The 14,526-nt window shown below is 61.2% G+C and overlaps 1 protein-coding gene across 1 annotated transcript in view; it reads right to left on the bottom strand.

Moving 5' to 3' along the window:
* The window catches only part of TIAM1 (TIAM Rac1 associated GEF 1), a 94,398-nt gene that overhangs the window by 33,602 nt on the left and 46,270 nt on the right, over window positions 1–14,526 (bottom strand). Inside the window, exons 2-9 of the mRNA XM_038766188.1 lie at window positions 11,689–11,885; window positions 9,389–10,326; window positions 7,579–8,059; window positions 5,848–6,020; window positions 2,929–3,153; window positions 2,232–2,417; window positions 1,479–1,625; window positions 824–898 (exon numbers count right to left, since the gene is read on the bottom strand). Coding sequence (XP_038622116.1) covers window positions 824–898; window positions 1,479–1,625; window positions 2,232–2,417; window positions 2,929–3,153; window positions 5,848–6,020; window positions 7,579–8,059; window positions 9,389–10,315 — 2,214 coding nt within the window. The 5' untranslated portion in view covers window positions 10,316–10,326; window positions 11,689–11,885. The remainder of the gene's footprint in view (window positions 1–823; window positions 899–1,478; window positions 1,626–2,231; window positions 2,418–2,928; window positions 3,154–5,847; window positions 6,021–7,578; window positions 8,060–9,388; window positions 10,327–11,688; window positions 11,886–14,526) is intronic.

Raw genomic sequence — 14,526 nt, 5'->3', positions numbered from 1 at the left:
ATTAGAACTCAGGTCCTTCTGACTATGAGGCCCATGCTCTACCCACTAGTCCACGCTGCTTCTGGGTCACTGGAGGAGAGTCAGGGGTATTAGATGGGCCTTGCTGTGTCATTGGGGGAAAGTCAGGGATGGAGAGGGGAGAGTCAATGGTGTTGGATGGTCTGTGCTGGGTCCCTGAGAGAGTCAGAGAGGGAGAGGGTAAGAGTCAGGGGTGTTGGGTAGTTCACGCTGAGTCCCTGGGGGAGAGTCAAGAGCGTACAGCGGAGAGTCAGGGATGTTGGAAGGTCCGTGCTGGGGCAGCAAGGGAGACTCGGAGGTGGAGAAGAGAAAGTTGGGGGTGTTGGATGGTCAGTCCCTAATCATGAGGGTGGAGGCCAAGACGTGGTTCCTCCCAGAGAGTCGACTGGATCCAAGCCGATTTTCTTGTAACTACCCCAGCTCTTAGAAGAGTGACTGGCAATATATACGCCCTTAACGTATACCCCGACCATTATTATTATTACCCAGCGTGGACCGTCCAACACCCCACACTCTCCCCTCTGCATCCCTCCCTGACTCTCCAGCAGTGACCCAGCCCAAACTATCCAAATCCCCCAACTCTCCTCCCGGGGGTCTGGCGTCGGAGCCAGATGGTGATCTGGATGGGCCGTGGGGCTGATTTCTTATTAAGTCTGGGGGGACGTTCCCAGGCTGAGCGGGGAAAATTAGTTACGCCTGGGGACCAGGCCAGGAGGCGTGAGGGGATGGGACAAATCTGAGACCACCAGGTTCCTCCGTGGCCGCCGGCCCTCGCGCCAAAGGCCCCAGACGGGGCCAGATTTACCTGGCCCTCAGGGGTGTCATCAATAAACAATCCTTCCAGAGACTTTCCCGTGGGGTCCATGCCCTCGCCGAACACCTGCACACAAGAGATACTGTGAGTACTGGGTGATGGGCATGACTGAGTGGCTTGAGACCCCCCCCCACCTCATCCTCATCATGACCCTGGGACTAGCCCTCCGCCATGCTGTGACACCGGGGCTTTCTGTCTCCCGGGACCTCGACCTTCTCTCCGCCTCTGGTACTGCAACCTCAGCACTCTTCTCTTCTGGAACCATGAGCTCAGGACTCCTCCTCTCCCATGCCATGACCCTGGGGCTCTCCTCCCCCAACCCCATGACCTGGGGGCTCCCCCCTCCTCCATGCCATGACCTTTTCCCCTCCACCACCATGGCATCAGGACTCTCCCTTTCTGGCACTGTGACCTCAAAACTTTCCAACTCCTACACCATGATCCTGGGACTCTCCCTTACTCTACAACACTATGACCCCAGCCCTCTCCCCAACCCCACCATGCCACGGCACTCACCACACTATGACCCCGGGCCTCTCCCCCACCCCACGAAGTCATGACCTTGGACCCTCCTCCTCCGGTGCCGTGACACAGGACTCTGCCCCTGCGGTGCCGCGATATGGAGATGCCCGGTGGTGGCTCTCACCTCGTTGATGCTTGGCCGGGGCTGCTTCTTCTTAGAGGTGGTGTCCAGACCCCACAGGGAAGAAAACCTGCTTCGTCGCTTGCTTGCTGATCTGGACATGGCCTGAGTGCGTCGCCGGACACCAGCCTCGCCTGTCCGCGCCGCCACCTGGGACAGCGGCAGAGGGAAGAGCGGTGCTGCCGGGCCGGGCCAGGGCCAGGCTGGGGGTAGGGAAACCAGCTTCCTCCACTCTGTGCTCCGAGCAAATTTGTTCTATTTTATGGTATTTGCTAATCACTATGTGTCAAGCACCGTTCTAAGCCCTGGGGTAGATACAAGCAAATTGGAATACAAAGGTAACAAGTAAAAGTAAAGATAAAGATACAAGGTAATTGGATGGGACACAGTCCCTGTCCCACACTGGGCTCACAGTCTTAATCCCCATTTTACAGATGAGGCCATTGAGGCACAGAGAAATGAAGTGACTTGCCTAAGGTCACACAGCAGACAAGTGGCAGAGCTGGGATTAGAATCCAGATCCTTTTGATTCCCAGGCCCTTGCTCTATGCACTTGTCCAAGTTTCCGCGGGAGAGCAGTCCAAGGCTTCAACGGACAGAGGGGACTGTGGGACGGAGAAGAGAGGCCCACCTGACCTGTGTCCTGGGCCCACTACCCCAGGGAGGAGGGAGTCATGCCATGGTAGGGTCACACCGGGAGCCCCCAGCAGACACCGTGTACCATCAAGAACCCACGGCCTGGCCGTCCTGACTCACCAAGGCATGGAAGGACGAGACGGAGAAGATCCCCAGCCGCCCCATCGCGACCTTGGTGGTCCGACCGGCGAAGGCCAGAAGTCTCTTGGGGTTGGGCAGCTCCCCGCCCTGCAGGCTGGCCAGGTAGCAACGGAAGCGGAAGAGGTCCATTTGGAACTGCTCGAGGTTCTGCTCCCACACCAGGATCTGCGGCGCCGAACGGGACGGCCAGGGCGGTGGAGGGGACGGGGGACGGACATCAGCTCTCACCTTGCACGGCCCCCCCCAACCCCGCAGTCTGCCAGGCCAGCTCTGGCTCGGGGGCCTCCGGGGGACCCCTCACCCAGCCCACGGCAGCTCCTTTCCACCCCAACCTCCCACCAGACTCGCTTACCCATCCTCCTGGGCCGCAAAGGGGAGGGGAGAGGCGCCGGCCAAGCCCGCGGCCAGACGGAGAAGGGAAGCCCGCGGCCAAACACCGAAGAGGAAGTCAGGCCGGGGACCCCGGGGGCAGGGGCCCAGGAGTGGCCATTAGAAGCCAAGGCTGTCCACCCCATCACCACCCAAAATGGGAATCACCCAACGACAAAGGGACAGAGACAGCTGTCAAGGCCTGGAAGCGGGAGGCCTGGAGGCAGGGGGCTGCCGGGACTGAGATCGAGGCGTGGGGTCAGGAGAGAAGGCTGGAGGCCGGGGCTGCTGGGCCCTGACCGGTCACCTGATCCAGAATGGTTTTTTTCTTCTTGGAGTCGGTCACGGAGGAGACCTGCATCTCCCCCATTTTCTTCATCTTCTCGTCCATGTCGATCTTCTGCTCCAGCTTCTTGATCTCGGACCTGAGGAGCCGCAGGGTGTCCTCCTTGTGGTGCTGCCGGGCCACGGCGGCTGCGCAGGCCGAGTGGATCGCCGTGACCCAGTTCTCCAGCTCCGTCTGGCTGGACGTCTGCGGGACACGGCAGGCCGCTTGAGCCCGGGCAGGGTGAGCTGGAGAGGTGCCTGCGGGTCTGGCCAGGGGCTGGTGGGAGGGCTGGGAGGGGCCCGAGGGACGGCATACCTTCCCTTCAAAGTCCTACTGAGCGCTCACCTCCTCCAGGAGGCTTTCCCAGACTAAGCCCCCTTTTTCCTCTCCTCCCCATCACCCACCGCTCTACCTCCTTCCCCTCCCCACAGCACTTGTATATACTTGTACAGATTTACTATTCTATTTATTTTACTTGTACATATTTACTATTCTATTTGTATTGTTAATGATGTGCATATAGCTATAATTCTATTTGTTCTGATGATTCTGACACCTGTCTACATGTTTTGTTTTGTTGTCTGTCTCCCCATTCTAGACCGTGAGCCCGTTTTTGGGTAGCGATCACCTCTATATGTTGCCGACTTGTACTTCCCAAGCTCTTAGTACAGTGCTCTGCACACAGTAAGCGCTCAATAAATACGATTGAATGAATGAATATAATAACAATAATAATAATGATGGTATTTGTTAAGCACTTACTATGTGCAAAGCACTGTTCCAAGCGCTGAGGAGATACAAGGTGATCTGGTTGTCCCACAGAGGGCTCACAGTCTTCATCCCCATTTTACAGATGAGGTAACTGAGGCACAGAGAAGTTAAGTGACTTGCCCAAAGTCACACAGCTAAGTGGCGGAGCTGGGATTTGAACCCATGACCTCTGACTCCAAAGCCCGGGCTCTTTCCACGGAGCCATGCTGCTTCTCTGGTCAAGAGACCAGAATACGGTCCAGAATATGGTCTGGAATAGTCTTTTAGACTGTGAGCCCACTGTTGGGTAGGGACTATCACTATATGTTGCCAACTTGTACTTCCCAAGCGTTTAGTACAGTGCTCTTGGTCAATCAATCAATAAATACAAGTGATTGATTGATTGATTGATTGAATATGGTCCAGAGAAGAACTAGGGAGGCGGGGACCTTGCTGTTTTACCCTTCTTGTTAAACCCTTGGTCAGTCAGTCAGTCAATTGTATGTATTGAGCGCTTACTGTGTGCAGAGCATCTCATTAAGCACTTAGTACAGTCACCAGTATGGTCAATCAATCAATCAATCGTATTTATTGAGTGCTTACTGTGTGCAGAGCACTGTACTAAGCGCTTGGGAAGTACAAGTTGGCAACATATAGAGACAGTCCCTACCCAAAAGTGGGCTCACAGTCTAGAAGGGGGAGACAAAGAACAAAACCAAACATACTAACAAAATAAAATAAGTAGAATAGATATGTACAAGTAAAATAAATAAATAAATAAATAGAGTAATAAATATGTACAAACATATATACAGCTGCTGTGGGGAAGGGAAGGAGGTAAGATGGGGGGATGGAGAGGGGGGTGAGGGGGAGAGGAAGGAAGGGGCTCAGTCTGGGAAGGCCTCCTGGAGGAGGTGAGCACTCAGTAGGGCCTTGAAGGTCGCCAGTACAGTGCTTAGTACAGTCGCCAGGTTGCCCGAGACGGCCCCTGCCATCGCACCTTCGGCCCCTCGGGAGAGCTGGCCACTGGGACTCGTGCTAGTGGCCAGAGTGCCCTCTGAGGGAGGGGATGTACCCAAACCCGGGATGGACCCAGTCACTCTAGTCTGAACCGGGGTAGGGCACCGAATGGGCCATCGCCCCAGGAGGAAGCCCTGACCCGCAACCACGAGGTGCTGCATCTCCTGGAACCACCACTGGAATATTGGGAATGGGAGCGTGGGGGGAACCCCCTGGATCGCTGGGAATTGGGGGGTGGGGGAGCGGAATGCCCTGGGACAGGTGTGGGACCATCGGGATGATTGGATCGGGCCCGGCCCGGCAGGGTCCGGGAGAAGGCCGGAGCCCGAGGACCGGTCCCTGAGGCACCACGGTCATGGCTTCTCTCTGTTGTTTCAGTTGAATTGTTGACATGGCTGGGATTATTCTGTCCTAACCCGTGGGCCCGTCCACCCGCAGCCCGGGGCCGGGACCCCGCTCTGAGTCAGCGCCCTGGTGCCTTCCCCAGGAAGGGGCAGCGCCGACCAAATGCCAGAAATGAGGACGATGCTGCCAACGGGCGAGCTCCAGCAGCACGGCAGGAGAGGGACTGTGGCCAGTCCTCTCGGAGGGTCTCTCCCCCAGAAACGCCATCGGGGAGCGGGGCGGGAAGGGGAGTGGCAGAGAAGGAAGCAGTCAGGGTGGGGGGAAGGACGCAGCAGGGAGAGGAGTGGAGCCAGCAGGATTATTCGGAAGGCAGTCCGCTTCTCTCTCAGAAAGAAAAGTGCACCAAACCCAATCTTCCTCCCATAGCCTGCCCCGTCCAAATGGTAGAGAGGCGAATCCCCTAGGGCCAGCCCACCCCTACCCACCCAAGACCACCCTGCACCACTGACCCCGGCCCTGGCCACCTCCCCATCTAGGCCCCTCTGCTCCCCACGCCCCAAACTGTCCTACCCCACTGACCCCAATCCTACCCACCCACCCCCAGTCTGCCCCGCTTGACTGACCCCACCCTTACAAACACAACCCCCTGCCCCCAGGCCACCCCGTCCCACTGCCACCCCCCCCCCCGCACCCCGACCAGTGGAGAGAAGAATGCAGGCCGTGTCTAGAGAGAGCTGGGTGGCGGCGGGCGGGCGGGCTGGTGGGGCGGGGGAGATGACTCACCTGGAACAGGAAGGCGTCCCCCAGGGAGTTGCTGAGGCAGAAGACAAAGTCTTTCTTGGGGTGCTCGGGCACGGCCTGTACGATGCTGTTCTCCACCCACACGGCGTGCTTGGGGGCACTGGTGGGGTCGATCCCAGACCGGCCGTCGCTCTCGTAGAAGAACAGAGTGCAGCCTGCGGAAGTGGACGGAACCGTTGGGGACCCACCAGAGACGGGCCAGGGGTGGGGGGGGACACACAGCCCATGGGCAGGGGTGTGGGGAGGCCCAAAGTGAAGGGGAAGAGGGAAGTGAGGGGACACGGGGCCAGAAAGTGGCCAGGTCCAACTCTCCAGGGGCGAGGGGCGGGAATCTCTGGGGACAGGCCACAAACAGGTGTGGGCCTGATCCACACGGGTATCTCTGTCCATCCGGCCCCTTCAGGTGTGTTCCTGGTCCTTCGGATGTGGATATGGTCCATACAGGTGCGTTCCTGGTGCAGACATAGTACAGACAGGTCTATTCCTGGTCCATACGGGTGTGGACTGGGTCCGTACAGGTGTGTTCCTGATCTATACAAGTATGTTTCTAGTCCATACAGGTGTGTTCCTGGTCCACATAGGTGTGTTCCTGGTGCAGACAGGTGTGTTCCTCATGCATACAGGTGTTCTTAGTCCACACAAATATGTCCCAGTCCATACAGGGGTATCCTAGTCAATACAGGTGTGTCCCAAGCCATACAGATGTGCCCCTGGTCCATTTGGGTGTGTTACCGGCCCCTACAGGGGCGTTCTTAGCCCCATCGCGGTTCTGAGTGGGAACCGTCTTGTGGGCTCAATCCCAAGTCGAAAGAAACTGCAAGCCCGGGTTGCCTGCAACCCCCAGCGATGAGGCTGGCCTTGGGAACGCCCACCTGAACCTCTCCTCCGAGGCTAGGGGACCAGATGGAGGGGCAATGTGGCCAGCTGCCGGCACCGGGATGCTGGCGGAGGTTCCAAGTGGGATGAGGGGCTTCCACAAGAAGTCCAGTGCCACCGGCAGGGACCTGCCCAGGAACCCCTGGGTCTTCCTGGTGCTCAGCTGGAGTGGCCAGTGGGCCCCTGGCATTAAGATACCGGGCCCATCTCGACCGCAACCGGCCCATCGGTTCTCCAGGCATCCTGCCCACGGGGCGGGCCGGGCTCCAGGCCGATAGTGCGTGGGCAGGGTGTGGTCAGGAATCGCCCAGGGCGGTGCACCATTGTCCTGCATCCAGCCCACCCCTCGCTCATCCCCCTCCCCTTCACCCTCCTTGGCACCCTCATTCTTACAGAGCAAAAACACACATATTGAAAACTCAATTGTGTGTGTATGTGCGTTTGTGTGTGTCTTGGGAGGGTGCACGGGTGTGTGTTGGGAGGGCAGATGCGTGAGTGTCCGTGTGTATGTCTGCGTAACTGGGTATGACTGTTTATGTGTGTGTGTGTCTGACAGCACATTAGTATCTGGTTGAGTACGAGTCTGGGCGTATCCGTCTGGAGGTGAAGGGGCAGGTGTCTGTCTAGGTGTGAGGGTATACATGTGCAAATCTAATCTGGAGGTAGGGGGCTGGATCGAAAGGCTTCTCTAGGAATAGCGAGGGTCTCTGCCAGGGATGGGCTGCCCAACCCCTCTCTTCCTCCTCCCCTTGCCCCCCAGTACCTACTCTCCGGTCGCCCTCCCCGCCTCACCCTCCCTCCCGGGGCCGGAGGTGGGGGACGCGGCCCGGCCGCTACCTTTCAGGGACACCCAGTACTGCTTCCACTTCCTGCGGGTGGCCGACTCCACCTTCTTGCTCTTCTTGTGTACCAAGAAGTTCTTGACGGCGAGCGCCCCGGCCTTGCGCACGGTGCCCTGCCCCGCCGCGGCCCCGCTGCCGCCCGACAGGATGTCAGAGCGGGCCGGGGAGCTCAGCGTGTCGCTGCTCTGCTCGTCGCTGTGGGCCGAACCGGCCTCCTCCAGGCCCCCGCCGCCGCCGTCCCCGTCCGCGGCCACGCTCAGCTGCAGCTCCCGCCGGAAGTTCTCGTACACGCCCTGGCGGGCGGCGTCCCCCGCGGAGCTGCTGCCGCTGTCGCTGCCGGCCGGGGCCCGGCCGGCCGGGGGAGAGTAGCCGGCGCGGGGGGCCGGGGACAGGCAGGTCGGGAGCTCCGAGTCGGTGGCCGTGGCCTCGATTCCGCTGTCCGTGGACGGCTCGCCGCCTTCGCCCGCGTTCACGTCCTGGGGGAGGGGAAGGGTCAGGTGGGGGCCGGCGGCCCCCTGCTCCACCTCAGGGCCACAGAAGCCTGGGCCCGGGACCCTCCGGGCCCCATCCCCCACAGCGTGCCAGAGGAGCCATCATCTTGACCCTACGCTGGAGGGACGAACGGTGGGGGATACGATAAATAAATACGATTGATGATGGGGCAGAGGAGGGGGGGGAGATGGGGGGAGAAGGAGGAGAAGGGGGGGGTAGCAGGAGGAGAGAGACGGCTAGTCTGGGACAGGCAGCACTGCTTCTCTTCCGCCCAATTCCCGTCGGCCAGCCCCTCCCTGACCAGCCTCTGGGTCTGAGACACCACTACCACCCACCCTGCGCCCTGGCACAGCCCGTGCACTGGCCATGGGGGAAGTCATCCCCAGGGTCTCCTGGCATTGCCCCAGCCCGCTCCATCCTGGACTCCGGGGGGGCCATGGCCCCAGGGCACGGTGGAGTGCCAGCTTTGGAGGGTACCCCAAGGCAGTACCCCAAGGGGGAGGGACCCCAGGAGCTGGCTGGCAGGGGCGGCAGAGGAAGCAGCCAAGGACCAGCTGAGGGCTGGCAGTCACCCACGTTGCACCAGCCTCCTCAGAGCACCTGGCGTTTCACACGCCGGGGGGTTCCTCTGGAGCCGTACGCACCAGTACACACACACACACACACACAGACGGACACACAGATGGAGACACACACACCCCGCCCCCCCACCCCCCGTTAGCTCCCAGCGCCACAACGTGGTGAACCTCAGCTGGGGCCTATGGAAGCCGTGGAAGGCTGTGGGAGGGATGGGGAGCTTTGTGGTTAGGAGTCCCCCCCGAGGCACTGGTCAGGACTGGTTTGGCTCCAGTGCCTGGAGGTCCCAGGGGTTCTCCGCCCGCCCTGGGCACGGTTCTGCAGTCTCTCAGGGTGGCCACACGGGGAGGGGTCGGGACTGGCTGACATCAGAGAGGCCAGCGCAGGCTGGAGGGCGAGGTGGCTCATTCCCAGAGACATGGGACTGGGTCTGAGGGTCCGGACGCTGGGCTGCCCCGGGGCAGAACGGGGCCCAGAACGGACAGTTCGGCCCCACGGATCCAGTCCCATCATCCTAAGCCCCTGGGTCAGTGAACAGGAAATGAGACGGAGAAACAGAGAGACAGGGAGACAGAGAGAGTTTTCACTTCAGATCCAGAAATGTCTCTCTCCCTTCTCTCTCTTGCTCTCTCTCTCTCTCTCCCTCCCAGCCTCCACCAGGCCAAACCCAACAGCCAGGAATTCTGTTGAAGTGCTAGCCCCCTGCCCCTCAGCCCTCCAGGGCGCCCGGCCATTACCTGTGCTGTCTTGGACCTGCGGCCCTGCATGGTCCAGCCATGGCCGAAGGGGAGCTGGACCGTGCCCTCGGACAAGCAGTGGGACTTGCGGCAAGGCAGGGTGTTGGAGGCGCTGAACTGCGGACAGTCCCCCCCGGCCATCCTGCGGCTCGTGCGGTCCGGGGTGCGGCGGCCCAGAGTCCGGCGGCCGGTGGGGGCGGCCTGGCCGGGGGCATCGGGCGCGTACAAGTCGTCGAGGGAGTTGGTCCGCGGGCAGGAGCCGGGTGAGGGGGTCGGGGCCTCCGTCGCCGCCGGCCCCCTTGGTTCCCGGCCGTCCACCCCCCCGGCCTCCGGCGCCATCCCCGCCAGCCCCGGGGGGCCCAGGATCTCCTCGTTGCTGGTGAAGTGTTCCTGGCTCAGGTCGGACAGCGAGAACTCCAAGCTGTCCTCCCGCCAGATGTCAGCCGACTTGGAGCGCTTCTTCTTGAAGCCGGCGGCACCCCCGCGAGGCGCGAAGGGGCGCCGGGCGCTGGTCAGCCCCACCAGGAAGGCGGCCTCGTCGCCGGACAGCCGGCCCTCCTCAGAACCCGGCATGCTCTGCGTGGAGGCGGCCGTGAGCGCCGTGCTGCTGTCCACGCTGGGCGTGACGGAGGAGTCGGTGTGGTAGGAGACGGGCCTCAGGCCCATGTCCACCCAGGTGGGGCCGTCCGGGGCGAAGGGCTGGAGTCCGTTCTCGGCCAGGGCCTGGGGGATGCTGGGCGTGCTGCTGCAGCGGGGGCCGCCGTCCGAGCCCCGGGCCGGCAGCTTGCCCGAGGAGGCGTGCCGGGAGCGCCGGACCTTGCCGGAGAGCCTCAGGGAGCGGGACGTGTGCTTCCGGCCCAGGCTGCCCCCCGACTTGTCGCCGACCGACCCCGACGGCTCTAGGCTCTGGCTCTCCGCGTTTCCCATGGCTTTCCGGTCTGCAACAGGCAACGGAAAGAGGGTTAGAGGGCCTATGGGTGTGACTGTTAGGTGGTCACTCAGTCAGTGGTATTTGTTGAAGCGTGCAGAGCGTAGTACTAAGCGCTTGGGAGAGTACAATAGAACAATAAACAGATGCATTCCCTGCCCCCAACGAGCTTAGAGTCTAGGCTGTTGTGGGCAAGGAACGTGGCTACCAACTCTGTAGTACTGTCCTCTCCAAAGCACTTAGCATGGTGCTCTGCACATAGTAAGCGCCCAAAAAATACCACTGATGGATTGATTGGCCGGGGATGGAGCGCGTCCCTTCGTGCCATCTCCATCCCGTCTCCATGGATCAGGACCATTTTGACCAAGTTGCTCCCTTTATTCACGCCCCCTCCCAGCCCCGAAGCCCATACGTCCACATCCGTAATTTATTTATTTACATTCACGTCTGTTTCCCCATCTAGATGGCAAGCTCACTGTCGGCAGGGAATGTGGCTGTTATATTGTACTGTCCCAAATGCTTCGTACAGTGCTCTGCACGCAGTAAGCACTCAATAAATACGACTGACTACATGGGGAGCTCCCCGAGGCTGGGACCGTGACTGTGCCATCTAGGATACTTGGCTCCCCGGGGACTGGGCTGCCCGTGTCTTCTCTAGACAGAGAGGGTTCTGTGGGTAGCACCGTGTCCCCTCTCTAACAGGGGCCTGAGTGGCACATGCGCTGACCGATTCTTCCAGGGTGGGGAGAAGCTGGAGGAGGCCCAGAAACGGGTATTCAGAGCTCCCTGTTCCTGCCCTGCCCTTGCTCCCACCTCCCAATCTCTCCCCCTGCCAACTAACTAAATTTAGTCTCCCCGGAGCTTCCCCTCCTCATCTGTAAAATGGGGGAATCACTCTCCACCCACTGCGAAGAACCACCATTCCCACGCGGTGACCATACTACCCTCGGGAGGCCAGCCTGACAGGTCCCTCCAGCTGGGAGGAAGGGAGCGAAGCAGGCTTCCCCCGCTAACCGTGCCAGAGAGCAGAGTGGCACCAGCCACCAGGCAGGCAGCCAGGGGTAAAATTAGACGTGGTGGGAGGCAAGGCCATACACCTGTTCTTCCCGGGACTAAGATTAACCAGGCTTGGGGCCGGCACTTTGCCCTCCCCACTCCCACCGCCCTAGGCAACCCAGGGGTGAGCCTGAAAGCCCCCATCTTCTCTGCTCTGGGCGGTGTTCCAGCCGTGGACTTCTACCCTGGGGTGACTCGGTTTCCCTGAAGCCAGGAGAAGACCGGTGGGGGCATCCACCACGTCCCCCCCCCAACCTTCCCACGGCTCTGCCCCTGCCCCACCCTGGCCCCCAGAACCACCCGCCGGGACGAGCACCTTAGGGAGCGGCCGAGGACCCCGCAGCCCCCGGCCTCTAGAGAACTGTGGCATTTAGAGGTGTGAGGCTGCTGCCGCCACCGCCGTCGGCACCACCAGAATCCGCGTGAATTGCCCAGGGATCGCAGGCCGGGTCAGCTCCCGTCTCTCCCGACGTCTCCGTGAGGCCCCGTCGGCCCGGCTCCGTGGCACAGATCCTTGTGAGAACAGGAGATCATGGACAGGGATTAGGATGGAGGTAGGAAAAAGGTCGCCTGATGCCCATGCCCAGCCTAGCCCCCCACACCACCTGGTGCCCCTGAAGAGCGAGGGAGCACACGTGGAGCACGGCGAGGCAGCTGGGGTCGGGGACCCCCCAGGCTTGCAAGACGCCCAATAGGTCCAGCCCGCTTCAAGGGCCGGACCCTCCCCGGCCCCCTCACCCGAGTACGCCCTAGACCCCCTCACCCGAGTACGCCCTAGAGAGAGACAAGCAGGGAGTGGGGATCGGCCTTCCCTTCACTCTCTGCCCACCCTCTCCGGCGGTCAGCTCCCGCCCACTCGGCCCTCTCTGCCCCACTCCAGGCTCGGGCGAGATTAGCAGGGTAGGAGCAACTGGGACGAGCGAACCGAAGTGCCAACATCGACATCAGGTGGGGCTGACCAGACAGGGCCGGCATCCGGGGGCCAGGGCCCGGTCCAGGGGCTGGGGCCTCCTCGTCCCCTCCTGGAACACCTTTGGTCTCAGGTACGCCATCCCCGAAACCGCCCTGGTGCACTCGGAGCCGGTCGGGAGCCCGAGGGAGGTTGCCAACGGGAACATTTGGGATTAGCCGCTCGTTATTTTTAACAATCCACCGAACGGCACTGGGGAAGTGTGTTCCTCCTCCCGCCGGCAGGCAGGCTGTGGTGGGCCGGCAGCGGCAGCGCGGTGACTCATGCTCGCAGGGAACAGGGTTGGGGGTGGGGGAGAAGAAGGGCCCGGCGACTTCGCCTCCCCCCAACCTGATTACATCCCTGCCTCCCCGCGTCACCCCCACGGCCCCCACTCGATGCCACTTTCCAAAATGTGTCGAGCAGGACCCCCTCCCTCACTTGCCGTTTCTATGGGAATGGAGAGGACTGTGTATGCCCGGCACCGGGGAGAGGAAAGGACTCTGTGTGCCCGGCTCCCCGCCGAGCACGGGGCTCTGTGTGCCTGCCACTATGGCGAGGATGGGGCCGTGTGCCCACCGCCAGGGCAAGAATGAGGCGGTGCCTGCCACCAGAGTGAGGGCAGGGCTGCGTGTGCCCACCACAAAGGCTCCCCTACATGTTTCAGGAGAATCGGATCCTTTGCCAACTTCACGTCGGGGCCGTTGCTGCCGGTGGCAGGGTGAAGTGGGTGCAGGGCTGGGCAGGGACGTGGCGGAACTCGGGGATGTGGGGGTCGTTCCATGGAGCAGCTGGTGGGGGAAGGGTGTTCTGTGCCCCATGGGGTCCTCTTTTCATGGCACCGATGGTCCCGAGCCTCTCTCTGTGGGCATACCTTTACTCTTCCACCGGCAGCAATGGTCCTGGCACGGACACTCGGTGGTCACACAGTTCACTGGCAGCAGCGGCACTGAGGCTGGATCTCGGGGTCCTTCCCATCCCAAGTTTCCAATCTTCCCCGAGCACTGGGTCCACTCCCTAATCCTCCCCGGGGCCCTGCAGCCCCACCCGCCGCTGCTCCCGTCGTCATTCCGGTCCGACCTGTCGGAGAGCCGGGAGTTCACATGTCGGCCGGTCGCCGCCCCAGTTCCCACCGAGACGAGCTTCCGGCTGGCGGTGGGGCCAAGGTCGGGCCATCCAGCCAGCCTCGTGGCCGTTCGGGGCCCGTGTCCGGCACTCGTGTGTCACCGGAGAGAGACAGGGGAGAGGCCACGGTGGGGTCACGGGAAGAACCACCAGGGCGGGTGTGGAGTCCAGGCAGAAACATCCAACGCTATCTGTGCTGAGATCTAGGGATGGGATAATCGTTTCCCGCCCGGAGTCAAGGGCCGGACCTCTCAGGGTACCCGCCGGCCCTCCTCGGCCCCCGACCCGACCCCTCGAGCCGTGTCTAGGGGCACACTCGGTCGGCGGGGACTCTGACTGTCACGGCACTGGCAGCAGGCGGCACCCCCAGCTTGGCACAGCTGGCTCCTCAGAGCCCAGCAATGGGTGGGCGTCATTGGTGGCTCAATCCTCCTACTTGCGTGACTAACATTCCCACCTGGAAAAGTTGCTTCCCGCCCTCCAGTCCCCGCCGCCCGGCACATCCTGAGCCCTCATCACCTCCCTCCGTGGGCCCCTCGGCATGCCTGACGCAGCACCTCAGCCCCAGCCAGCCCAAGCCCTGTCAGTCAGTCATATATATTAAGCACTTACTGTGTGCAAAGCACTGTACTAAGCACTGGGGAGAGTCCAAAAGAACAGTAAACACATTCCATGCCCACAACGAGCTTACAGTCTAAAGGGGGAAACACTCTGCATCCTCTAACACTTTGCCCCTGTAAAGCCAACCTACTCGCTATACCTCCCTCTCGTCTGTCTCCCTACTGACCCTGATCCCCAGGGTCTGTCTCCCTCTGGCCTGGAACTCCCTCCCCCCCTCCTAAAATTACATCTCCTCCAAGAGACCTTCCCCAACTAAGCCCTTATCTCTCCTGCAAGCTCTCCAGTTTGCATCACCCATGCATGTGGATCTTTAGCCAATCAGTGGTATGTATTGAGCGATGGCGTGTGGAGCACCACATTAAGCGCTTGGGAGAGTACGATGCAACAGGGTCGGAAGACGCGATCACTGCCTACAGCGAGCTTACAGTGCAGAGACGAGTTTACAGTCTGGAGCACTCG

The sequence above is a fragment of the Tachyglossus aculeatus genome, chromosome 24 (genome assembly GCF_015852505.1).
Source record: "Tachyglossus aculeatus isolate mTacAcu1 chromosome 24, mTacAcu1.pri, whole genome shotgun sequence".
Taxonomy (NCBI): Eukaryota; Metazoa; Chordata; class Mammalia; order Monotremata; family Tachyglossidae; genus Tachyglossus; species Tachyglossus aculeatus.
Note: the sequence above shows the minus strand (reverse complement) of the source record. Positions and strands in the feature narration are given on the sequence as shown.